The sequence below is a fragment of the Centroberyx gerrardi genome, chromosome 5 (assembly GCF_048128805.1).
Source record: "Centroberyx gerrardi isolate f3 chromosome 5, fCenGer3.hap1.cur.20231027, whole genome shotgun sequence".
NCBI lineage: Eukaryota > Metazoa > Chordata > Actinopteri > Beryciformes > Berycidae > Centroberyx > Centroberyx gerrardi.
The window spans coordinates 26,694,512-26,721,932 of NC_136001.1; the positions used below are offsets into that span (position 1 = coordinate 26,694,512).

A 27,421-nucleotide genomic window follows, 5' to 3' on the forward strand; every position below is an offset into this window, starting at 1 on the left:
CCCCGGAGTGTGAATCCCCATATTGCAACAGTAAATCCGGATACGTCTGGGATAATTGGTCTATATGGCCTGTAATCCGCACACTTAGGGGCAGGAGGGCAGCAGGGGATTTCCCTCCCTGATGGCCCGCTCACAGAATCCCCTGTGTTTAGTCATGGGAGCAACTAAGTAACACAGTCCTATCTGAGTGGCTCACCCCTCTGCTGAGGTGGATGTGTTAATACAGTGTGACAGTAACCCCCCTGCCCATCTGCTGCAACTCTTCTCTTCTCTTCTGTTCTCTTCTCTTCTCTTCTCTTCTCTTCTCTTCTCTTCTCTTCTCTTCTCTTCTCTTCTCTTCTCTTCTCTTCTCTTCTCTTCTCTTCTCTTCTCTTCTCTCCTCTCCTCTCCTCTCCTCTTCTCCCATCCTTTCGTCTAACAGTCTTAACTTCCTACGTTGTGATTAAAAACCTACATATCAGACCCAAATCTATTTTTTTTCAACAAGTTCCCCACTGTTTACATTCAAACAAATCACAGTTTTCAAGATAAGGATAGTAAACTGCAGAGCAGAGACTTAGACTTGTAGGCCTTGACTAAACCCTGAATACTAATCTTAAAGTCCATTGTAACCCAGCTAACCATGACCTTTGCCCTTCCACTGGCCTCAGCTGTGACCGGTCATCCCCTTGTAGCCTACTCAACTTCACCTCTCAAACTAATCCCATGTTTTAACCTGTGTCTCACAATGAGAGGGATTATCACCCATCATGTTATACTGTAATGACACACACTCTACAGCATTGATTAGAGCTTAATAATTAGCCTCTATGGGGCCCTCATTAGGCATGATTGTTGCCATTCAGCCACAGAGAGAGCACGATTTAACAATTCATTTCCAGTGTTTGCTCGATCTGACACGTGGCACAGTGAAGCGTTGCCAGGTTTGGCCTAATCCGCAGATCAAACGGCTCGAGGGGCACCTCGCCATAATGGAGAGTGGCATGCTGGGTACCTCGATGCCACGCTGCCAGAGGGCTCCGTCTGGTTCGTGATGTCAGCCCTCCCCACCCCTCCTGGTCGTGACTCATTAACAAGCCCAGGTCCCAGGAGGGGTCCCATCTGTGTGCCACCTGCACTACATCACCACAGCTAGCAACATTTAATGTAGAGGGACAGACCCCATTCACAGTGTTCCTTTTTCTTCTTATACATATCACTTTGGTGTCTCTTCATGTCATCGCTCTCTCTTCCCCTGCTTACTCTCTGTCTCTCTCTCTCTCTCTCTCTCTCTCTCTGTTTAGTTAACATGATGGATGGACCTATTAAGCCTCCAGCTGTAAATGAGGCAGAGACGGTCTGTGATGTTGACATTACAGCGGTGCATTTTTCCAAGACCCTCCAAGACCTACAAATTATCATTACACTGTGATTCCTCCACAGGCAAATGGGCCTATTTAGCTCATAACGTTTGCAGTCGTGGTTGTAGCAGATTAGAAATGCTTGAAGACATTTGTTATGGCTGATATATATGAACATCTTCATTAACAAAAAAGCTACATATTTATTTAGCAAAAATATTACTCAATATTATAGATTTGATCCTCTAAAATGGTGCTATTTTGCAAGCAAAGGTCTTAAACTGGCTAATACCTCCTATGATATTTGGTAGTGACGTTTATTTTCATGCCAGCACTCAATTTGTCAGAGTAGGTATCACATTTTTCAAATGGAGGGTATCTCATTTTTGGATTGAAACTGCTCATATGTGTACTATATGTCATGCTTGTAGCTGTGTCTATAGGATCATGGAGTAGAGGAAACACATTTGTTGATACCTTTTTACACCATTAACTGCAGTATAGAAAGCTTTCATTGGCATAAACATGAGTTCAAATTAGAGTTTGTCCTTCAACAAGGGCACTGACTGGTGTCAGTATGACCTGCTAATTCCCCTGGCATCTGTTACTCATTCTTTTCCACTTAGACAAAGTAGATAATCTTCAGACACAATGGACGATGTAATCAAGTGGAATTTGTGAGCAATCTGCACACTGACATTGTTTCATTTATCGATCGTGTCCACGTGGCATACACATAACAATACAGGCCTATTCATCAGCACATGTACTGTATGTGCAGATATCATCCAAGCAGGCCAATGTACAACTTGGGACTTATGAAACAGTGACTCATTTAATCTGTATCTAACAGTGTTCACTCCTCTCCCATTCGCTCTTATTGGCAGTGGTGCTGGTGAGCTCACAGTGTTGCCAGGCGGAGAGAGAGAACAGTAATGGCCCTCATTTCACCTCTCCGTCCCAATGGGTTCACCACTGGAGGAGGCTTTCTGCTTGAGCTCAAGTCTTAGTGAAAGCTGTAAAAGGCTTAAAAAATACCATTAGGCGCTCCAAAATGCCTCTTTCAAGGTATGACCCAGAACAATGCCTTTTGAAGTAATCGTCTCTTTTGTCTTTTACCATTTGATACAAAATAGAAATGAGAGTTGTGCCTTGGATTAGATGTTGAGAGGCAGTATTGGGTGTCTACATTTGCAGAAAGAGTCCTAAAATATCCGTACTGTTACTTTGCAGAGTTTTTACTTATGTAGAAGTAAAATTAGTGGTGTGAAAATCTACTAAAGTGAAAGTAAAAAGTAGGTCATTTCAAATTAACTTGCAGTAAAACTTAGAGTTACTTTTTGATAAAAGAGAATACTGCTACATATGATTTTCCCATGCAACGTTCAAAGGACGAGAGGACAGAGAGTTCAAACTAGATTGCTTTAACGTAAAAACAAAAATCCTAAACTAAAGTGCATAAACATAGTCAAAATTGGCCAAATTACAATTGGACAATTTTTTATGTTATGCTTATGGAGAGCCTACAAAATTGTACTCTGATGTAATTTAAAATGTAGTGAAGTACAATACTTAAGTAAAAGTGGAATTACTCACTTCAGAAAATACTCAAAAAACTACAAGTATACAAAAAAGCGACTCAATTACAGTAACTAGAGTAAAGGTAATTAGTTACTTGCACCGTTATACATTTGATTACATCAGCCCCTTCACTCTTTCTGCATATCAGTATAAAATGAGATGAATGCACCCATAAACCTGTGAGCATATAGCACCAATTTAAATGCATTTGCCTTGGTTGCCATGGACCAGAGGTATTGTTTTGGGTGTCATTGTGCATCCTGTGAAGGTGTAAGAGCTGCTCTCAGTCTCAGAGAAGCAGCTTTAGGCTGTCAGCAGCAGATTGACTACGCCATCTGTTGACCTGAAAGGGCCATTACAGCTGTATTGGGAAACTAAAGCCACTGAGACCCAAATGTAGCACTGGAGTGACAGCAGATGAAGATACATCACATCAAGCACAATATTTTGCAGCATTATAATTATAATAAGAATTTGAGTGTCTTTCTCTTGAATTTGATGACATCTCTGTGTGATGGTTTTGGACATGCTGTGAATTGAATCCCTATAGTTTTTTTTTGCTTTTCTCAGTCTCTGTGCCATCGTTTTTGCATTTTGCACCTACAAAAAAAAAAGAGGATACATTGGCTACTGTGATAAGCTAGGAGGAGGAGGTCTGCAGGAGCGAACCTTTAGTGGTTACTATGGTTCCCCCAATTAATCCTCCAGTTAATCCCCCTCCAGTGATAACGAGGAGCCGCAGGACATTGGTACAGGATGATCGGCCCAGCCACAAGATAATGCCAATCACAGCTCGTATCCCCGGAGCGCCGAGCTGTGGGCAGAGTGTGTTTAGTGGCTAATGAAGACCCTGTGGCTGCTAGCAGCTGCTGGCCAGTGATAAGGCAGGGGAGACCCTCAAAGCCTCAGCTATATCATTATAGTGGGTGAGCCCCTCAAAGAGCCAGCTGGGGGTGAGGAGGACTCACAGGCACAGGGCTACATTGGCAGAATTCACACTAATGATGCAGTAGAGTCTGGTGACTAAAGGAAAGGTTTAGGGACAACCTGAGCAAAATGCATGTGGACACTGGTGATTTACTGCAGTGGGCAGTCTGCTGCTCTGCCTGTTATGAGAGCCGCTTCATGGATGAAGGGTATGGAGTTGTGAGAGCCATTAACATATTCTACAGTTGGAAAATGAAATAATTTACACTCTTTAATTTGAATTTGCATGATCAGTCTTATGAAGAGAAAAAAAGTAAAGATGCCGATTGCACTCAGATGAAGGTCAGTTGTAACGCAGGTGCAAGAATCACAGTACTGTAAAGTAGAAAAATGCAAATAAAAGACTAGGACAAAAAAGTTTCCTTTGCACATATAGTTCTTTTTTCACTTGCACCTTGAAGTTGGGCACTTATGCAATAAATTTGTTTTTCTGAACTAAAGGCACTTTTTTGTCCTAGCCTTTTATTTGCAGTGTGCAGACTTATTTTCCCATTTTTCTCATTCTTATGAAGAAAATAGTTCTGTCCAATTTTATTCTACTGCTGCTGTCATTGTATAATTGTATAATATATTGGATTTAAGAATGATGGATCGAAAATTCAATTAATATGTTGTGCCATGATGCATAAACAGAACGATTTTCAGTTCCTCAAGTATATGCACAATTTATCTTCAAATTACTTTGAAAGTTTTGATGATGTCTGTATGGACGTATGGAATTACACCTAACAGGTATAAAGTGAAATCACAGGAGAGAAAACTATGGTTGTGCAAGGCATTCCTGAAATTCCCATTGACTTTTTCCCCTCAAGCTTACAGTTTATTGTTCAAAGGGGAATTCTGATTTATACCATGCTTCTTGTTGTAAAAGCAAATGTAAAGCAACAACATTCTGAAGATGTAAAACTGCACTTCAATCTAAATGAGTCAGGTCAGTACCCAAATACACACACACACACACACACACACACACTGGCTACTCTGAGGATAAGGTAAAAGAAACCAGCTCTACTTCAGTGTGAGCATGACGGTGATTAACACCAAGATGGCCGACATGCCGCCAAAGTCCCCCCCAAAACAAAAGCTTCCTCCCTTTGCGCTCAATCATCCAGCCTTGAGGGACAGAGAGAGAGAGAGAGAGAGAGAGAGAGAGAGAGAGAGAACGATTACAATTCACCCTGTTGGGGGACTTTGTGGAACATTTACCATTAATCTCATTCCCTGCAGAGGTCAAGCAAGAGACAGCAGAGCCCAAACGGAGCAGTGGATGATTTATTGCTGGAAAGCCGGAGGAATGAAACTACTGACCTCTTGGTGACAAACACGTTGCACCTGTAGGTGAAGTAAAATGTGTACCAGGTATGAGTAACCTATATCTCAGCACAGTTGCAGTGGTCTGGAGCTGGTTGCCCTATTTTTTGCAGGTTCGAAGAGGGTTAAGAATATAAGAAACATAAAGAACGTCAAGCAAAATACTATTTTCCTAACAGGAGTGATTAGAAAATGGAATATTTCTCTAGGGTAAATCAGCACACAGAGCAACAAGCCAAAGAACCATCAAAGGTGCTAAGTAGCACTTTTCTTGTATCATGTTCAAGCAACAACTAGTGAAGTAGTGCAGCTTTAATTGTGTAATTTAGTAGTAGTAGTTTAGCCAAATTGCTTTAGTCCAAACTAACTGCTCTGCCAAAGGGGCATAATAAACTAAAAAGACATTTTAAACAGAAAAACATGCCTTGGTTTTGCCAATGAAAAATGTTGAACCTCACAAAGCTGGTATAATATGCACCACCACTCATTTATTAGCCGCATTTCCAAATGCTTCACATCCTCTTTCCTGGACTGGCAGTGATCAAAGGCTTATTCCTTCCAACCAATTACAAGTAGCTGAGAATCCTCCATGTGCAAAACCAGCAAAATGGAATAATACCTATCCTCTATGCCTAAAGTGATATGGCCCCTGTGAAACCCTTATTTTTCCATATATGGAAGCCCTCATGTATATTAATATACAATGTTATGGCTTATTATGGTCTACTATTTATATTGCAGTACCACAAAATACTTGACCTTCTTTAACATTTATACTGCACAGTTTGAAGTAGCATTTCTACTGTAAGGCCAGTACAGTTCATTTTGACAAAAGGATCCATTGACCATCACTTTAATTTCAGGGGGGAATGAACTGAAGTCAGAGTGGTGATTAATCTATATGTAACAGGTTGGACCTGAAGCACAGAGGATCATTCAGTCAGGTTCAACTGGGCAGGTATTCAAATCCTAGGTACTTCAGGTATTAATTCCAGTGCTGATGGAAGATCTGGTCATTCTAGGATACTAGGTCAAATTTAATACAACGTAAATTAGCCAAATAATTAATAATTCTTCCAAACTACCTTTGAATAGAAAAACAGTTTCCTGTCTTTCCTTGAGGCAGTTTCCTGTCTTTCCTTGAGGCAGAATCTTTTTGTCTCTTCTGTCAACACTGGGATTTTAATGCCAGATGTAAATCAGCTCTAAATGGTTTCACTTGGTTGTTTGCCTCCATACATCAAGCTAGTATCAAAGAATTTAGATGTTATCTTTGATTCCTGTTCCTTCAATTGGTACAGATGCTTTTATTCATTTTCAATGAGGATACACTTACCTGCTCCAAAGCCATACAGAAACTGTGCCATTACAATTTCAAAAGTTCAAGATTTGGCACCAGTACCTGTCAGCATGATCACTGCTGCAGCAATGCTGATAAAGTTGTTTCCGATCATCGCTCTCTTTCAAGAAGTGGGTGTCAATCAATCAGTGTCTTATATGAATAGTTATAAGACAATGTAGCCTACCTGCTGTATAAATCTCTCTCACATTCCAAGCCTGCCCGCTATAAATTTCATACTGAGAATATGCAGCTTGTTACTGCAACATAGATGTGCTTTTTACCATAAACACAGTAAACATTCAATAAAAGATCTAAAGTATAGTCATCATGAGTAAAAGACCAAGAAGTATTCAGAGAGAACACCTGAATATTAAACCTACTTGGTGCATCTTTCCATAAAACAGGTTCATTTTAGAGGGTGGAGGTCTCAAATAACCAATGATGTATCTGAGGGGGAACTGATAATAGTGGCATGGAAACCATTCCGACAGGATCCTACAATTCCCTGATGGGTAGGTGATGAAGAATAGCGCACTTCTGTGGGTCTGAAGTGCAAAGCAGAAAGAGTCTGCTAACATCAGATGAATGATGCCGGAACATTTTAATTTTCTCCAGGACCAGTAGGATGTGTCACATCAAAGCCAATACATGAAAGAAAATGAAAAATAATATATCCACCAGCTGAAAAATGTGACATCAGCTTTGACAGCATGAAAGTAAACGTCATTCAGAGACTATTGCTGAGGTTTTTAGTCATATTTATTGACAAAACAGTAAAATTTTTTGTACTTTTGGAATATTGAGCATTGTACATGAGGTAATATTTTTTTCCAAAATGAATTTAAAGTATTTTGTAATGAAAGTCTTCTTTTTCTCATTCTTCTGAGTGAAATGTTTCAATTGCTTAACACTCAGTCAGTTTCCATACCAGTTGATGTAATCTGTTATCTTAGGTTGGACAAAGGAGATGTAACCTGTAATCACCATGGAGCCAGTGAAACGTGTTGACATGTACACAGTGATTTTGATAGTTGTTTGTTGTTGTGAGGGAGACTACAGACCAGCTTTAGCTTGTTTTGACTGTTGGTGTTTGCCAATGTGATCCCTGGAAAAAAATCTTACCCAAACTAAAATTACTAGAAAGCTAACATAAAATAAAAGAGTTTCATTTTAAAACAACTACATAGCACAAACTGACTTTATACTGCAAGAGGCCACTGTGAAAGCCCTGCTCCCGGGCTGCTTTCTAACTGGGGCTTTCCTGTCCTTTTTTATTTTAAACCACAGCTCAGCTGACAAACCAACTCTGGTGTGGAAAGAAGATGCAAAACGAATTATAGAAATGTTCTGAGGGAAACCGAGCGGCAATGAATAGACCTAACAATGAGTGAGGAATGAAACATCATTTTATCACTAAAACATACAGCTCATTTCAGCAAAGACACTCATGTTTTAGATGTTGGGCTCACCGCCTCAGCCTCAGTGGAGTCTTCCTGCTAATAAGTCATTATTGCCTTCAATGGACAAGCGTCAGGTATAAGACCGTCTGTGTCTCCAGGTTTGCTGCAGTCATTTAACTCCAGCTGTTTGGTTATTCTAAGTGGAGACATTTGTATCATTGTCCATTAGTATGCACTGAAGTTGTCCCACTTTTTCTCATGTGACGTTCTTTGCTCTCCGTGTTGACTGGCTCTCCAACAGAAGCAACAGCCAATGTTTTCCATAGTCACACATAGTACACATAGTTTCTGCTCACACAAAAGATATATATATATATTGGATGATGTATTTTCAGTAAAATTAAGATATTCCACAAAGCATAAACATAGTCCTATTTGGTTACACAGGCCTATTCATAATTGCCCTGTTACTTTGGAACAACAGTTTCTGAGGAGCTGAACTGCCTCATAACTTGGTCTCCACGCTCTTCTCCTCTGAGAAGGATTTCCCACAGACAGTGATGGCTTTGAAGTCTTCTGAAATCTCCAGGAGGGTCTTCCCCTTGGTCTCAGGCAGGAAGAAGAAGGTATAGAGAGAACCCCACAGGCACACGCAGGCAAACAGCACAAAGCAGTTGGACTGGAGGGCATCCTGGGACAGAGAGGGAACACAGGTTGAAGCTTGAGGATGGGCTGTGCCGAACATTGGTTGAGCGCTACGTGTTTTAATGTTTCATGAAAGCGGTGAAACGATTTTTGTGTCTTTCGATACAATATGACACTCACATAAAGTCTCCTCTAGTGGTTTTGGAGTGCCTACAGTATGCTTGTCACAGGGAATGCTTTCTGTAATCTGTCAATCTGAAGTCTCAAGTATCCTAGTATGAAGTGAGGCCAAGACAGAGAACCAAGATTTGTGGTTTGTTTTTTAATATTAGTGGATGCTGTGTGTTCAGTTTCAACACAATCACATAAATACTGTTATTGGGGGACATTAGCCTTGGGCCGCATGTACTTACGATGAGGAAGGGGAAGATCAGGCCAACCAGAGCGAAGCCCAGCCAGCGCTGGATCCCTGTGAAGATGAATGCTGCCGGTCGATAGGACTGGATGAAGATCTCATGGGTGATAGAACTTATCGTTCCCACTAGCAGAGAGAGGAAAAGGGAGAACTGGTAGTACTGTGTGAGTCCCAGTTTTATTCACATTCAGCTGTATACATGTACATACTAGGTCCTCCGCTTGAGAAGATGACGAAGATGATGATCAAGGCCACGGTCATGTATGGAACCCAGAAGCTGGAGTCCTGTAAGAAGAAGTTATAGTGTATCTGAATGTGTAAGTGTGTATGTAACACACTTACTGTATATCTCTATGAGAATAAACTGGGCAGTGTTCAGTGTTATAAGACTGTGATTCCACTTCTCATCTTAGGAGTCAAGATCATTTTTGAGGCTGCAAAATGTTTCACAAAAAAATAGATAAAAATCGAATATACAAATACATTATCACAATTATGTGTTTTTGTTATGAAGTAAGGAATACTTGCAGACTCTTGACTTCCTCGAATAATCAAATGAAATAGCTTAAAAAGGGAAAAATAATTTTCTTTGGTGTCGTGTTTCCCTATTCTGTATGTTAGAGGGGTTGTGAGTAATAATAATAATAATAATAACTTTATTTGTATAGCACTCTAAAAGCAAAGTTTACAAGTCAAGTTACAAAGAGTACAAGTCCATTTCTTTTTACTGGTTGTGAGCTAATACATGTATGTTTTGCCAGCATTGGAATATGGTGAGCACTGCCTGAACTCACAGGCTGTGGCTACTCCTTCACACTCAAGGGCAAAGGTCACAGGTTTACCTTCAGGTTGAGCGTGATGGTGATGAACACCAGGGTGGCCGACATGCTGCCAAAGCCCCCCCAGAGCAAAGGCCTCCTCCCTATGCGCTCAATCAGCAGGAGCTGATGGAGAGAAAGGGGGTTAGAAGAAGCAAGTGGAAATAATATTCTATTCTAATATTCTATCCTGAGCAAAATATCCCTTTCTGTCAGGAGATATTAAAGGAATACACCAAGTTTTTTGGCAGATTGGCCATGTGTCCCCAGCAGATCTTTCGCCCGGCGCTCCATGCTAACACTTTAGCATACACTATGTCGAGTGATAGTAGGCAAATATCCAAAGTAAGAAGACTTACGTTTTAGTAACAAAAGTTGTTTTTATTATATGGCCTGTAAATTCATAAATTTTAAAAATGAAATACTGTTCACCCAATTTAGTTGATGTGCCATGATTATTTTTGGAACTATTTCCACCATGTATCCATCCGCTGCACAGTGATTTTTAGCTGTACACAGTCTCCAATTGGAAAGTCCCTGATAGTTCAAAATAGCATGTTATTTTTCTATCATATTTGTGTACATTTTGCAAAGCATCTACACAAAACTTTTGTCACTTTTGAGATAATGCTAGTCACCTACCAACATAGATGACATGTTAACATGGAGCACTGGAGCAAATGATCTACTGGGGACACATGGATGATTTTGTGTCTATGTCATCACTTAATGGGTAAGGTGGCCAACGGGCCAATCTCCCAAAAACTTGGCATGTTCCTTTAAGAGCCCAGGAAGTAGTTTTGGCCACGAAAAAAGACATGCTTCAGTTCAATCGCCTATGGAAAATATAGACTGGGAGTAGACTATCCCTGGACTTTTCATGCATCAGACCCAGATGCTGAGTAGAGATAAAGTTGAGCTGAGGAACTCAGTAAGGTAGATCATGTATATCCTGTCACCAAGTCACTCACACAGGTGAGGGAGGTGAGAATTTCGGATGCTCCAATACTGACGGTGACGTAGCGGATCTTCTCCCGTGGGATACCTGCCTTCAGGAAGATGTCAAAGGAGAAGACGCTGATCTGGGAGGGAGAGAACGATTGGTTGAATTTGAAGAGGCGGACGATAAAATCCTGAACACTTTAGAGTGATTTTAGTTTTTATGTTTGGAAACTAGAATTAGGACGAAATGCCAAATGATCATGTATGTGTATACGATACGAATATGAACCGATGGCCGTCCTCACCGCAGGTATGCCCGAGAACTGGATGCTGCTGTAGATCACAAACATGGTGATGAGCTGCCATCGGATGTTCCTGTCTCGAAGAAGCTCCAGCAGACTTTTAGGGCGGACTCCCTTAATGGCTGCCTGCTCGGCCACCATCTCCTCCATCTCCTGCTTGTACTCACCTTTTCCCCACAGAGTCTGCAGAGCTAGAATGACAGACAGAGACAGAGAGAGAGACAGAGAGAGAGACAGAGAGAGAGACAGATAGAGAGACAGAGACAGAGACAGAGAGAGAGACAGAAAGAGAGACAGAGAGAGAGACAGAGACAGAGACAGAGAGAGACAGAGACAGAGAGAGACAGAGAGACAGAAAGAGAGACAGAGAGAGAGAGAGAGAGAGAGAGAGAGAGAGAGAGAGAGACACAGAGACAGAGAGTCAATGTTTCCTGACCTACAAAACAGGAACAAGATATGAAAAATGAGAATGATGGCTTTATAGTCCATGTGCAAAACACATAATGCTCTCCACAAATAAACAGTTGGCTCTGTGTTGGACCAGTGTGACACAGGACAAAATGTTTAGTGTGTTGTGTCCTAACTTCTGACCAAGACACATTTCTTATACCAACATTTGAAGAGTTTAATTCCAAAATGAGATATACATCATTTAAACAAAAAAAATGACATCCACTCTCCCATATTGACTGCAAGTATAAAAATGAAGTACATTATGGGTTAGTGTTGAATTTAGGAATCATCTTAAGACATTTTTTGAGGACAGAATCATTTATGTTTTTCAAATATTGGCTGGTGAATTTCAGGTGGCATTTTGGAAAGAATGTTTAAGATAGGTGTGACTCGTACTACAAAGGGCTGTTTTGGGCAGGTGGACCTAACAGGAAACATACTAACCTTTTTTGCAAGCCTCGGCATCACCTTTGTCTATTAATGAGTATCTGGGGGCCTCAGGGAAGAAAGGCAACAGGAGAAGCTGAACCACTGAGAAACACGCTGGGACACAGAGCAGGATGTTCCACATGTCCTCACGGCCCAGGATCTCACTGGAACAACCAAAATGAAGTGTTGCGTTACAGCAAAATCACTTTACATGTTTCATGCTGTACAAAATTTAGCCTTTATATATACACTCAGTGTACAAAATATTAGGGTCATCTTCCTGATATTGAATTGCAGCCCCTTTTGCACAATCCACATCTAAACGCTTAAAAATCCTTGTCTAACTCGTCTGCTCCTCTTTATCTACATCTCCTCCTTTGTGATTGGTTTAGGTTTAATAAGGGAAATCAATAACGGATAATGGCTTTTACCCGGATTCACCTCATCAGTGTAAATGTCCTTCATATTTTGTACAGTGTAGATTGAGCTCTGTGATCCTGATGAAATACTAGTAAAATGATCAAAACAATTCTTATCATTGCATACTTATTGTCTTTCTGAGAAAACTGACAATGAATGAATACCTCAGTCCAAAAAACTGTCCGGACAGCTTGCCGATGGAGACAAAGGTCGATGAGGTCAGAGTCACCATGCCTCTTATGTGTTTGGGTGAACTCTCTCCAAGGTATATTGCATGGATGCTCCCTCCTAAACCTGCAGTTCACAGCTCAGGTTTCAGTGCTGACCACTTTCAAACACGTGACTCATTGTTTCGCAGCTTATTCTGTACAAGTCAGGTAAAGTGATGTTTCATGTGCAGAGTGTTATGCCTGTCACTGAATATGTGCTGCGGCCTTACCTGCTGCAAAGCCAGACAGAAACCGTGCCAGAATGATCATTTCAAAAGAGTTGGCACTTTTACTTGTCAGCATGATCACTGCTGCAGCGATGCTGATAAAGTTGTTGCCGATCATCGCTCTCTTTCTAGGGAGGGAACGGGTGACAATCAATCAACGTCTTACACGGATTGCCACAGGACTATACTTCTGTATAAAGTGTCTCTTACTCACCGTCCGAGCGTGCCGGCCATAAATTTGACACTGAGAGCCCCACAGAGTCCCCCAGCGGCGTACAGAGAGATGATAGCAGACCAGATGAGAGTGACTGTCTGCGGAGGTGGAGGCTCTTCATATCTCTCATACCAGCTGCTGTTGATGAAGCGCTGGATGTACTGCAGTGCAAAAACCCAGGGAAAGTTTTAAGGAAGAACAGTCTGTAGCCTAAACTTCACTCACTCTGACTGACAGAGGAATGAAACAAAATGCTCGGACTGTTCACAGTGATGCAGACACTGTCATAGCTGTGCAGGGTTGGGGCCATTCATGAATTCAAAATTGAGAATGCATGGTTAATTCCAATTCAATTCCTAGAGCTGGAATTGGAATTGGAATTGGAATTGGAATTGGACACAGCTCCAAGGAAACAAAACTGGAATTGAATTGGAATGACAGGAAACTTCCATGAAATTCCACTTCTAAAAGAGGTTGTCTTAATTTGCTAAACATTATGAATCAAACATTATGAATCAAATAAAAGACAGTTCAACAAATCAAATACATTCAGCCATAATGTATGTATTACGATTACATGTTTTGTATCAAATACCACCTGAAAGGTCCTTTTACCATTTTATGATATTCAGTATAAATAATATATAACACTACAAAAACAAAAAAAACATGGAATTTCACAGAATTTCATTGAATTCAATTGAACTTCTTGAAATTCCAATTTAATTCCAATTCTGTTTCCTGTAGGTTTTTTCAAATTCCAATGCCAGTTCCAATTCCTCAGTTGAATTCTTCAGTTGAATTGGAATTGATGAGTTCATTCATGAATTGACCCCAACCCTGGTTCACACAGTAGCCGTGAGAGACGAGACGCTTCCTAGTCTCGTAGGCCTTCTACAAAACATTGATCAGGTTAAAAAGCTCCAAACCTCAGACAGACAGAGCGTGTCTAGCAGATGTCTCTTAATGCTTGAAGGGCTGAGCTATACGGAGATAAAACTACCTGAAGTGTTTTAATGAGTCTTGGGAAAGGCGTTACATCTGGCATCTGTATCAGGAATTTTCTCTATCACTCTGAACAACAGGCTGATGAACAGGAGGAAGCAGGTTGCAAATAACCAATGGTGTGTCTCACCGGTGAGGGGGAACTGATGCCAGTGACATGGAAGCCATTTTGAAAGGTTCCTCCAATTCCCAAAACGAAGATGAAGAGTAGAGCATTGCCACTGGTCTGAGGTGCAAAGCGGAAAGAGTTTACAGTAGAAATAGGATTGAGAAATGTTTACAACAGGACTATTTATGTATTATGTTATGTTCAGTATCACCAGAAGAAGCAATGCCAATATTTTCTTTTCTTTTGGTATATGACTTCAGCTGTAAAACTGAAACCTGCAGTCATTTTTAGCTGAGTCACTATGCTCACAAGAATGATTCTAAAAAAAGATAGTTATACATTTTTCTTAACCACTTTCCCTGCTAGGAAAACATTGACAGGGCTAAAGCACTACATTACATACAGCAAAAAATATAACTTTGTGATATAAACTCTCAAGGTTTCATGCTTCACCTGTTCTTCTTACTGATTAAAATGCTGTGTGAAGCTATCTTGAATGTTATAAGTGACTTCTATAAAATAAATTCAATAGAATTCAATAAAAGCCTACCAGCTGCTTCAGCAAAGTTTCCATGTCGTCTTTATTGGGAGATCCATGTGCCACTGACATGTGGGAGCTTACACGTCTCCAGCCTTTATGGACTCTGTTAGGTATTTTGGGCTACAATTAATTTTTTACATCTGTGACTAGAAGAAAATTAACCAGCAGCCCACCTTGTGTGAGTTACTGTCAGGGGCAGTAACTCAGTCGCTCCTCTCTCCTGTGGATTGGACTGATACTGTGCAAGACAACGGGTCTGGTCAGGCTTAATTTAATGATCTATCAGGTTAATGCAGGGGTGTAGTGGAGGGCAAACCCACATAAACTCACTTTACTCAGCTTTTTATTGGCAGAATACCCACCTTTTTCTTGATTGACATACATTTTCAAAATGTCATAAGTAGCATGAAACTGATGAGTTATACAAAGAAAGGTCTTCCAAGAAAAAAAACCCCAACATGAATTAATGCATTTCTGAAAATATAATTGATTTTGATTTCATTTGGTGTTTGTTGGCCTTGGATGTCACAGTTTACCCATGGTTTCATTTACCACTGCATCAATGGGTTAATGGAAATGTCAAATAGAAATTATTAACTGTTGACTCTCGGCGGAGGCATCCATATTTGTGTCCAGGCGAGGGCGGTAAACAGTGAACGAGTCAGTAAATTGTCCCGGTCCCGCTTTTTTTTTTCTCGCCTCGTTGACTAACACTCCGGCGGAAGCAACAGTGCAGTGTTTTCCGTAGTCATCGTTGGCTAACTGGTGGAAGAGAGAGCTGATTTCTGTCTAGACAAAGAAACTCTTCTTTCGTTTAGTCCTTACTTTGCTTTTATATTTGGCCAAAATGCCGCTGGAGAATCTGGAAGAAGAGGGTCTGCCTAAGAACCCCGATCTTAGGATAGCACAGCTGAAATTTCTGCTCACGATGGACGGCCACCGACAGGATGCTAAAGTGAAGACCGAGCTCATGGACGCAATCAAAGCTAACAGTGAGTTAGCATGCCGCTGCACTCCTGCCTTTCAGTCTGGTCAACGCATGTACAAGGCTGATATTAGTGCAGACTAAGTTGAATGTAGTTGTCATGCTCTACGAGTAAATGTCTCGTTATTGTTGGTAAAAGCTGAAAAAGTAGCCCACTTCTAAACACATAGCTAATTAGCAACCGTCAGCTAGCCAACAAGCAAACGTCAATTGGGTGATTAGCGATTTGGTTAGCATCAGCTAAATGCTTCATGTTGTCAAGTTTGCAGACTTATTCTGAGCCTCAGGTAATGTTGTTAAATTTGCCTTAAAATGGTTTGAAACTACTAGTCTGCATCATTAATCAGAGATATATAAAAGTTGCTGGCCCCGGCTTGATTTGAGGCTTTACATACTCTTAACAAGTCAAATGATGATGTGTGGTCTTCTGTTCCAGACATGGCACCATACTATGAGGGCCTGTGTAAGGACCTGAAGTGGCAGCTGGACAGTGACCTGCTGAGTAAAATGAAGAAGGCCAACGAGGAGGAGCTGAAGCGCCTGGTCGACGTCCTGGAAGATGCAGAGAAGAACCTGGGAGAGAGCGAGATACGAGATGCCATGATGGCCAAAGCTGAATATCTCATCAGGATTGGGGACAAGGTGTGATTGACCTCCTCAGCACACACACAGCTGATATGATATTGTTATTTTGTTACTAGTAGATTTTTGATGTGGCTGGTAAGTTTCTCTACTCTAAGCCTCTTCGGCAGGTAGGCAGCTATCATTTAGAGGTCCTATTCTGCTGTAAAAGTAACTGTTGCCCGCAGATAAGAACTTCTGTTTCCTTTCCTGATCGGTGAACACAGTATGTAAGGTTATAGTCCCTGGTCAGGAGTGTCCTCAACTAAATGCTGCAATTTGTAACTGAGCTAAAGCAGGCACATCCCTATCTTGATCAGGTCCTGGACAGAATACAAAACATAGAACAAAAGCAGAGTCTACACACTGCAAGTTGCTCCCACTAGATGTTAATAAATTCATACACCTTGGGGCAACTTGCAGCAGTGAACTCTACTTTTGTGCAATGTTGCTATTTGAGCCAACTGAAAATATCAAAAACACTCAACCATGTGCACTTTGAAGAGAGCTAAAGAGATCTGTCGAGTCAATTATCCATCACTGATATTTACTTTTTGATAAATATTCCTTTGATTTATCCCAACTAGATCTATGAGAGAACTGATTTCGGAATTAAAAATGACACCCTCAGCATGCCTGTCATTACAAATCCTCATGGTCTCCAGTTTTGATTATTGGTCAAGTCCCCCTGTGGTTGAGTGGAGCTTTTATTAAAGCAAACAGCAGTCTGGTATGCTGAAGCTATAAATCCCTCGTAACTTGACAGGAAATGATAGCAGAAGTGGTTGACGATTTCCTTCTGAAATAGTATAGAAGTAAAAGGCTGTGGATCATAGCAGGTTGTATCTTGCTTCTACTCCATTGCGTTTGTTTACCGGTGGAAATGTAATTACATGAAATAGTCACAGTTGACCACACAAATAGCCTAGCCTGATTGACGTGTGTCTTTGCCTCATGCTTCCACAGGAGGGAGCCCTGACAGCCTTCAGGAAGACCTATGACAAGACGGTGGCTCTGGGTCACAGACTAGATATCGTCTTCTACCTGCTGAGGATCGGCCTCTTCTACATGGACAGCGACCTCATCACACGCAACTCTGAGAAAGCCAAGAGGTAGATTTCTGGGGTCGGATTTTCTTTCACATAGTTTTTTGTTATATTTCTGTTGTATTATCATCATTCCAAAGCACAATGTGGTGTACATAAGTTGTCATCTATTATATGCTGTCTGCCCCTCATCTAAGATAACAGACCATGATTCCGCTGACAGCCTCAGTACTCTTAAGCACTCCTCCCCCTGTGTGCGCGTTTGTCCACAGCCTTATCGAGGAGGGGGGAGACTGGGACAGGAGGAATCGTCTGAAGGTCTACCAGGGCCTGTACTGCGTGGCCATCAGGGACTTCAAGCAGGCCGCCGAGCTCTTCCTCGACACCGTTTCCACCTTCACCTCCTACGAGCTGATGGACTACAAGACCTTCGTCACCTACACAGTCTACGTCTGTATGATTGCCCTCAAGAGGCCTGACCTCCGCGAAAAGGTAGGCAAGGAGACGGAGTGTCCGGAGTTCTGTTTGTGTTTGACTGACCTTTTCATTGTGGGGTCACTTCTGTTTTTGGACGACAGTAATTTACTTTTACATCCATGTCGTATACGTGCTCAGCCCTCTAACTAACCTATGTACACTGGATTCCTGGCATACATTTGTACAGATTATGGTGCTAGCATTACACTTTTTCAGCACATCTTGGCAGTATGACTGTTGTTTTAATGTTTCCCCTTTGGGCATTCCTCCCAGGTGATAAAGGGAGCGGAGATCCTGGAGGTGCTCCACAGTCTGCCTTCCGTTCGCCAGTATCTCTTCTCCCTCTATGAGTGCCGCTACTCCGTCTTCTTCCAGTCTCTGGGTGAGCAAGCCTTTTCTTTCACTGGCCTCAAAAAAAAAAAAAAATGATTGTACACTGTAAATCATAATGTAGTAGTGTAGGCTGTAAGAGCATTATAGTTGCGTCACTGAGATTGCTGACAGTCTCTATATGCTTGTTAGTATTATAAAGTCATACAGCTCTTACCAGTCTGCTGGCAGCAAAGATAGCCCAGTATGTATGTACAGTGAGGTGGTTAACAGCAACAAGTAAAAACAAATACATTTGGTTCCCAGACAATAGACTTAAAACTATGTGGTCTGGATGAGAATCTACAAATGGCCGTCAAGTGTGCTCCCCACTAGTGTGTTTTCCCCACATGATTCATTTTCAGTAACCATGTATCTTTCCTCCCCTTGTGCCACAGCCATGGTGGAGCAGGAGATGAAGAAGGACTGGCTGTTCGCCCCGCACTACCGCTACTACGTGAGGGAGATGAGGATCCAGGCCTACAGCCAGCTGCTGGAGTCTTACCGCTCCCTCACCCTGGGCTACATGGCCGAGGCCTTTGGCGTCAGCACCGAGTTCATCGATCAGTGAGTCCCAGCACCCCGCGCTCACCTGCCACATCCTACGGAACGGCATAGGCCTGACCTGAGTTTGTCAAAAGCATCTTGTACACTACTGGAGCCAAAGTCATCTTTGTGCCAAGATGCGCCAGAGAAATCGTAGCCGTCGTTCTCAGTAGCATTCTTCTCAGGGTGACAGGGTAGTGCTGGAGAGCAATTAATTCTATCAAATGATCTCAAGTGATAAATTGTAAGATGGCAAGGTGGATCAGCATTGTTTAGGGGGAACCCTTGTATCAGGATGAGTATTTCTCAAGCCTCAGGGGGTGGGTAGGAACACTGGCCAGGTCCCTCTGAATGTCTCATTTGTTATGATCTGAAATGCTAGACTTGTTCAAAATTGGCAACGCTACACAGAGAAGCTCAATAAATGGGAACCGGTGATCAGGAATTAGGTAACAGGTATATGTGTTTAGTTGGAACATGGAATATAGTATTTGTAAATTCAAATGACCTTATTTCAGGTGCAGGGTAAAAATCAGGAATACCCCATGTGCTCAGTCTTGCTCCCTGGAAGCACAAAACCTGCACGTTTCATCCCAAAGTGGGTCTTTGTCAAGCAGTGATTCATTGTACAATCAAAGCTTCCTGGGAGCAACATTAAGTGTGTGGATATTCTTCGCTTTTCTTTCCATGTGCTCAGCTGAAGGTTTTAGAAAAGTGCCATGTCACCACTACCGTTTTGGACTAACTGAACTGATTTTCCTCTCTTTCCTCAGGGAGCTCTCCCGATTCATAGCCGCTGGTCGTCTCCATTGTAAAATTGACAAAGTAAACGAGATAGTGGAAACCAATAGGTAAAGTTACTATTCTAGATAAGCACCAAAGCTCAGTACTCTCAGGAAACACCTCTGTCAACAGAAGCAGAACTCTAAAGCTGTTGCTGTTCTTTCCCCCCCAGACCTGATAGCAAGAACTGGCAGTACCAGGAGACCATCAAGAAGGGCGACCTGCTGCTGAACAGAGTGCAGAAGTTGTCACGAGTTATCAACATGTAACCATTGGAGGCCATATTTTCTGTCTGATCACCGCAAGGCAGACCTGCATTACTTTTCTTGTTGTACCCAATATCCAAACCAATAGTTTGTCTGACAAAGTGACCCTTATATTGTGTATATAATAAAAAAAATGTTTTCTTTGACTGTTGATTGGATTTGGATTTGTTGAGACAAGTTTTCGTTTCAGAAAAGAGGCAGAGACATCATTTCATATAAATAGCAGTATAAATTATTTTATTTACAGAAACTTGTTACAAAACAAATAGACTATACAATCTTTTTTTCTTTAAATATTAATTCTAACCTATCATGTTTTGTTCATGAATTACATAGCAGCCAATACATAAGTCCAGCTGATCAAAATGATTTTGATAATGTATACAAAAAAATCATCTATACACGCTTTTACATAGTATGAATGGTGGATTTTTTTTCCTCCCAGAAGCAAGCTGTATTCTCACTTTCACATTCCAAGTCTATGGTGCTCAATGATGATACTAATAAACACATCCTTGCAATGTTTCCATCTACTGGAGACAATGTCAAAGATGTCAGTGGAGTTTGAGGGTAAACAAAACACTTGATTGAACGTTTTACAAACAAATCCCAGTAAACCAGAGGGGCTTAAGCCGCACACTCAGGCTTACAGAAAATCTTTTGACGTCTTGTCTGGAAAACTTTGATAAATCCAAAAAACGCAAAACACTAAGTGTTTCATACCGGGCAGCTGACAAGCTCTCGGGTTTTACCACATTTAGGGTTCATAGGCAGATTTTAAAAGCAAGCTCCTAAACACTTCGAACATTCAAGTAAGGTAAAACTTAACCCAAAAAATACTGTCCTCAAACAGTCAGGGTGAAACAAATTCAGGCACTTTCTTAATTCGTTATTTCTTTAAAAAGCTGCAAACTATTTCCTTAAAAGCTGTGATTCAAATTACTTGTTTGGCAACAATGATGCAAGCAGTTGGACTGTTTGAAGTGTTCCTCTTCCTTGCACTAATGATTGCTTAAGTCCCTTCAGCCTTATAAAAGGAAGTAAGTGTTTCAATCATGAAATGTGTTTAAGGTATTCCATCTACAAAGTGTGTGACTGAAGAGTCCATGGAAATTGGTTAGACGACGGGCACAGCTTCAAGCCTGCAGGACATTTCAGAATCACAGGCTAATTGGGTCACATAGAAACATTTTTTGTTGTGTTGGTTCATAGGCAACGTAAAATGTATTGTAAAAGCACATGTGATCGAGACCTTGAAAAGTGAATAAAGGTATCCTCTGTCATACAGACACATGCTACAGTGGCAACACTTAACCTTTTTTTCCTTAAAGGATCCCAGTACATGATTCATGAGATGCTTCAGCTTCTACATTTAGGCGTATTGCATTATATAGACTTGGCAGTGAACCACTTCAAATAATCAAGTTCTTTGACTTGTCATCTTGTTTACTAAATAAATAATAAGGACTTTTCAATTGTACCAAAAATCCGTGTGTACGAAAAATGCCTGTGCAAAAATACATATTTCACTATGTACAATTTGTTAACAAAATATGTATTCTCAAATAGGGATACTTCAATACTTGTTTGATACATAGGCTACAAGAAGAAAGCTAAAGTAAGATACAAAAGAAAATTGTCTCCTCTACTCCCCACACTATCTGACATCAGTGGAGGTTCAACAAATCAACTTGGTGTTACCAAAAGTTTTAACGTTTCCTGTGAAGCCATCTCCATGAATCTCGCACTAAAAAACCCACTAACACCCAAAATATAGCAAACATCTCAATGAGATGGGGAAGTATTGCCCAATTTAAGACTCCATTTTGACAAAGGAATAGAAGTACAATGTCTGGCTATCCATTCTATTGTGACACATCTTTTCTCACTACACACCGACATAGTGTTATGGTGAGACATTGAAACATTAACAGCCAAAGCTGGGGTAGTGGTTACAACTGGGATGGACAATCTTGCCCACAGAAGACAGGTGGGGTGCATATATTTGCTCCAATTAAGACGTACCATACCTGATTCCCTGTGTAAAAAAAATGCAATCCAAAAACATCTGCTCACAAACACCTGTGTGGATTTCAAACAGCTGAATGGATATAAACAAGATGGCAAATAATTCCCTCAAGAGTATCAGAGAACAAGCTGGAGCAATAACAATACTGTTTGCACAGATTCAGTTCTTTCATATCCACACAAAGGCAGTGCACCATCACCGCTTCATGGGCAAGACTGCCCACCCTTTAGTTAAAAAAAACACAAGGGTTGACCAAGCTAATAGCGGCCTTTGGCTAGCTTTGTGGGCAACTAAGCACTGCCTGTGGTGCAAATAGTTATTTAGTGCTGTTCACAGTTGGGGGTAGGTCTACTGTGGCTATCCTTTTGCACAATGAAAAGATCCAGGAAATAAACAGGTGTCCTCAAGACCAAGCTATCTCTCTGACAAAAGATTCAATTGAATGGGCACATCAGGCGTCCTTTTCACATTTGCAAGCACAATTGACTGTCTTCGCCACATCTACAAAGACTCTTTGTAGTTCAGTGTAAAAAGCTTGTAAGAAAACATAAAAAGGTAACACTTGCATAATTATTTTGGGTAACAAAGAATTGACTAGATCCGTCCCTACCGGCTCATCTGGGGCTACTGCATGTAACCTGAGGTTACTTAACGTGTCACTAAAAAGAGAAGTCGAACTAATGAAAAGTGAAACAACAAGGTGATTGTGTGTTGTTTAAGGTGTTGCAACTAACAGTTTGCTCCTTCTCCTGCTCTCTCCTTCCAAGGCTTCTGAGATCAGGCGCTGGGGGTGTAAGTAAGTTGGAAATTCCAGTAGTCCAGCAGAATCTGACGAGAAAAATAGTCACACATGCACACACATTCACACACGCACACACACACACACACACACACGGAAGAGATCGGCTTGTCTCCCCAGTTGCTCAGCGTCATGACGGCTTGTTGCGGCAGCGCTTGCGCCAGCCCTTAACCTGAACCCTATGAACTTTGAACCACAGGCCAAAAGAGCCATGGCTGCTGCTGCTGTTCCTCCTCCTCCTCCCGACCAGACAGGAAGACCTCTCAGGACACTGGGACAACACTTACTTGGGGGATCGCTGGCTTACTCCATTAGACCCCTGACGCTCCACGCCTGCCATTTCCCCAAACGGTGCCCCAGCCCCCCCCCCACACATACACATGGCTTTGGGAAAAATAGTTTAAGGGCCATGACAACGTTGACGTCACTGGGCTGTCCAGATCATCTCCACCCTGAGGATTGTGGGAAGCTGAGAGTAATGCGGGTTTGATTTTAGAAGGCCTCGTGCAGTCTGGAGCAGTATGCGGGCTGCCCCCTCCTCTTCCCCGTCCGCCTGCCGGTTCCATACACAGAAACCGGACACCGCTGTCAGGGACGGGCCTTTGGCTGGGGAAGGGGAAGGGGGAAGAGGAAATCCATGTCAAAACGGGTGTCAAGTAATCTGTCAATATAGTTCTGTCGTTTAATATTAACCTCTCTCAAATTCTATTTAATTCTAATCAAGCATAAGGAGTGGCAATGGGTGACATTCACCATTTTAGATTTCTTCACATTTGACATTTTTAATCAATACCGAGAGTTAGCTTTGTTATTTTATTACTTCAACACATAAATCAAGAGAGATTTCCACCAATAATAGGGAGTAGTGAGGAATAAAAAATTCACAACTTGCACAAAAGGTGTTAATGTGCTAGTATGCCTGACTGCTTTAGGGCTAAAAAAAAAAAGTGAAGCTCTAACTATATACTTTAGGTCCACTTGCTCCTTCCATGAAATGAATTGACAAGATGAATCCATGTGAAAGCTGTGTGATCCCTTATCAATTTCACCTTTTATATCCACTTCAATCAATGGTAGAAATGTAGATGAAGAGGAGACAGATTAAAGAAGGACTTTTATGCCTTCAGAGAACTGAGACATGGATTGCAAAAAAGAGGGTACAACTCTATTAGTAAGGTGTTAATGTTTTGTTTGCAAAATGTGTATAAATGTGTATTGCAGATATATTGGCATCGTCAGGATGGATTGTCTTTTTAAGTAATGCTACATTTTAGCACAGATTTTGAGAACTAAATTTGAAGGACATATTGCAGAGATACATCATGCAAACACCAAAGACATTCTTCAGTGGCAGCTATATCTAATATTGGTTACTGTGTTCTCTAACTGACATGATGATTGTGTTCATGAATGTGTCTTGATGCATATTTACATGGAAGACAAAACCCACCTGATGTAAATGGGAGTTGTTGGGTAGCCCCGGGGTCCCTGGAATGCTGCGCCCGTGCTTCCCATGGATGTTGTTGATGGCGGGTGACTTGGCCACCTTGGGCCTGCCTGGTCCTGGTCCCCCTCCTCCTCCCAGCCCTCCTCCTCCACCTCCGCTGTTAATACCGCTGGAGGCAGGGGAGCTTTTGCGCTTCTTGCCCTCCAGGCGCCCGTCAGAGGAGTGGTGGCTGAAGCTGGCATGGTGGTCAGATGAAGACTGGTGGTGGACAAAGGGCCCCAGGGAAAGGGTAGAGTCGCTGCTGTTCATCACCACACTCATGCGCTTGATGGACTCTGCGGGGCTGCCCGAGGGAGGGCCTCGCGCCGGGGGCCCCGAGGAGCCGCCTGCCGACCCTCCGGAAGGCTCAGCCTTCAGGCTGAGGGAGTTGGTCCGCACGCTGGGGCCACAGTTCAGCCCCACGCTGTGGACCCCGCTGTGGGAGGAGGACAATGATGATGATGATGAGGAGGAAGGGCCTAGCGAGCTGTGGTGGTAGGTGCTCCCTGAGCTGCCGACGTTTGCACAGTTCTTCTTGAAAGAGGAAGAGGAGGAAGAGTAATTGGCATTAGAAGAGGATTCAGAGGAGCCATGGGATGAAGAGAGGATAGAGCTGTTCTTCCTCTTCTTCCCCGAGCTGAAACTAGTGCTGCTACTGTTGTTGTTGGCCCCACTGCTGCCCCCACTGGTTGAGTTGGGGATGATAGGTGTGGAGGAGCCAGAGGAGATCTCCTTGGGCCTGAAGGACGACGATGACGACTTGGTAGTGCTGCTGCTGGAGGAACGGGACTTGAGCGCCCGGCCTGAGGCTAGGGAGGGAGCTGAGGAAGAAGAGGAGGAGGAGGAGTGGGCTGAAGGCATCTGCGGCGACGAAGACACTTGTCGGGCCTGCGTGGTGCCATAGGCCGGGTGCTCAGCCCCGCCCTGTGGAGAGCTGCGGGCATTTAAGGTGGTCCCATAGGAGAGCACTGACTTGCCCTCATAGGATTGGCTGTACGGAGGCTGGGACAAGGTGGCAGGGGGGCCCAGGAAGCCCGAGGCGGGAGTGCTACCGTGGGAGTTTGTGCTTGTCCTATGGGCAGGTGCAACAGAGGAGGAGTTCTCCAAGGCCAAAGGGATTTTCCTACAACAAGGAGGAATATCATTAATTAGAATCATGCATGACTGTTTAACAAGCCAAAAGTGTTGACCATAAAAATCATATTTAAAAGGCAGAGTTCTCTCAATGGTAATGTTCCTCTGTGTAGGCACCATGTAGCCTAAATCCACTGCAACTGGTATATTTACAGATGCATTCCAGTTATGTATATATCTTACTCACGCCAATATCAAACTACACATGCAAAGAATCTTGGCGAGTGAGCTGGAGAGACTTACTTCCACATCTGAGAGTTGACATGCTTGTCCATCATGGCGGTTAGCGCACATCGCACTCGGTCCCAACGCCGGTCAAATGAGTAGCAGCCTCTCCCAAACAGTCGACTTCCAAAGGTACAGTACTGGAAACAGAGAGGGAGTGAGTTAGAGCTTATACAACCAAGCAACATGCTTGCTTGGATGCAACCACTGAACTGCGTGTTAGCTACGCCTACTTTTTTCAAAACGCAACATAATTTGGGGGGTCAGGCCAAGCTTTCCTCTGATGTGGCAGTCTAATTGGCGTCTGGCATCCTGACTGGATCAGCCAATTTATGAGTTGGACATCAGAACTTTGATCCAGGTTATTCATAGCACGACAGAATGTTTACAGCAAGCATCACATGTCCAAAATGCAGCCCTGATCAAGTGGCGAGTGGCCCAGTGATTGGTTTGAGAATAGAATCCACAAAGCCTGTGTTGACAACAGTGTTATCACAATACCAAAATTTTGACTTTGGCACGATACCAGCCCATTTCTCACAGCTTCGATTCTAAAACGATACCTTTACAAAAAATGAATTAAGAAAAAATCTATCAAATAGCTATTGATAGTTCTTTTGAGGAGGAACAAACTACAAAACATATTTGCTGTTGGGCGTGTTTTGCTGAAACAACTTCTATCTAGAGCATGATTTTCTGTAAAATGTAAACCAAACAAGGATGTTTGTGAATGGGAATTTCTTGCAAGATGAAATTTTACATGAAAAAATAGAGCACTGGTTAACCCAGAAGTCTTGTATAGTACCATTTCTCAAATAATGCACCATGGTGTTTATTCAGTAATGGTACACTGAAACACTAGTTGACAAATGAATAAAGCATCTCTTCAAGGTTTGGGGATTAGCCTACGTCAAACACTTGGCTACTGTGTGTGTAGGCTGAGGATTCATGTGTCATTGGCCAAGGGGATGAATCATTCACTGATGAAATTGCTTTTGGCTCAATATACTGTATATGTGAAGAAATCAGCCCTAAAGATGGTGGGTTCAACTCCATCAAAGTGACATACTAAAGGTAATCTTACAGTCAATATGACAAAAAGGACAGTTGAAGAACTGAGGAATTGTATACGGTACACTGTGGTCATGTTAGTTGACCAAAGTTGACCTAGTTTCAGGGTGTGTCTGTACTGTCTGTCATCTATGTAACTGACCACTATATGGATCACAGGTGTCTCTCAGTACAGGAAGAGGCTAACATCACTGACTTTGTTCATGTTACTCTCCAATGATGCATCATTAAACATCTGCTAACTGATCAGATTGGCTCCTGTCTGTTCCTGTGCTCAGGTATCAATATCACCATACATCAGAATGACCAGTGATGGAAGAGTGGACTTACAGCTGCCGGTCGAGGGTGGTAACCTGAATAGTGACAGTCCAGTTTGTCGGCGTTCTCCTCCCGCTCCTCGTTCTCTCCCTCATCACTGGAGGGTCGCGAAAAGCCATCGGGGGCAGTTGGGGGATGGTGTGGTGACTCGTGGACTACTGCGGGGTCTCCGGGGGTACCCCCACCTCCGTGACTGCTGTTTAGTCTGATGGAAGGAGAAAGGGTGTCAAGAAATTTTCACCTTAATGAAACCACCAAACATTCATTTTTGCAGAAAGAACCAAAGAAAATGTGCTGAATAAATGATCTGTGTGTTTTTTGTAAATCGCCACGTTAGGAATTCTGGACTTCTTAGTGATCATTTCTTAGTGATTAAGGCCTTGTCTCTTACACTGCTCAGCCCAAGTGAACACCTAACCTATCATAGACAGTCTATATGCAAGGTAATGCTGCCCTGGGAGAATTATTCATTGCAAAAATGTCCAGCGATCAAATTCTGATGGCCCCCTGCATTAAGGATCATGTTCTATAATGAGGCCAAATCTCATATCTGCCCCACTTCTACTGGGAACAAGA

At 42.3% G+C, this 27,421-nt stretch overlaps 3 protein-coding genes across 3 annotated transcripts in view; 1 reads left to right on the forward strand and 2 right to left on the reverse strand.

Moving 5' to 3' along the window:
- Nucleotides 1-8,466: 8,466 nt before the first annotated feature.
- slc2a9l1 (solute carrier family 2 member 9, like 1) lies at nt 8,467-14,729 on the reverse strand. Its single transcript, XM_071915625.2, has 12 exons — nt 14,700-14,729; nt 14,171-14,266; nt 13,036-13,196; nt 12,825-12,949; nt 12,550-12,679; nt 11,981-12,129; nt 11,087-11,274; nt 10,811-10,921; nt 9,864-9,965; nt 9,231-9,306; nt 9,020-9,147; nt 8,467-8,652 (listed from the first exon to the last, which is right to left on the reverse strand). The coding sequence occupies exons 1-12, from the start codon at nt 14,721-14,723 to the stop codon at nt 8,467-8,469; spliced, it is 1,476 nt and encodes a 491-aa protein (XP_071771726.2). The 5' UTR covers nt 14,724-14,729.
- A 691-nt stretch (nt 14,730-15,420) lies between these two features.
- On the forward strand, nt 15,421-19,929 carry psmd6 (proteasome 26S subunit, non-ATPase 6). The gene is made up of 8 exons (XM_071915612.2): nt 15,421-15,682; nt 16,112-16,317; nt 17,263-17,408; nt 17,615-17,834; nt 18,093-18,201; nt 18,587-18,755; nt 19,508-19,585; nt 19,690-19,929. The coding sequence occupies exons 1-8, from the start codon at nt 15,538-15,540 to the stop codon at nt 19,784-19,786; spliced, it is 1,170 nt and encodes a 389-aa protein (XP_071771713.1). The 5' UTR covers nt 15,421-15,537; the 3' UTR covers nt 19,787-19,929.
- A 103-nt stretch (nt 19,930-20,032) lies between these two features.
- Nucleotides 20,033-27,421, reverse strand: part of atxn7 (ataxin 7) — a 30,897-nt gene continuing 23,508 nt past the window's right edge. Inside the window, exons 10-13 of the mRNA XM_071915610.2 lie at nt 26,858-27,050; nt 25,475-25,596; nt 24,062-25,220; nt 20,033-23,217 (exon numbers count right to left, since the gene is read on the reverse strand). Of these exons, the coding sequence (XP_071771711.1) occupies nt 23,200-23,217; nt 24,062-25,220; nt 25,475-25,596; nt 26,858-27,050 (1,492 nt within the window). The 3' untranslated portion in view covers nt 20,033-23,199. The remainder of the gene's footprint in view (nt 23,218-24,061; nt 25,221-25,474; nt 25,597-26,857; nt 27,051-27,421) is intronic.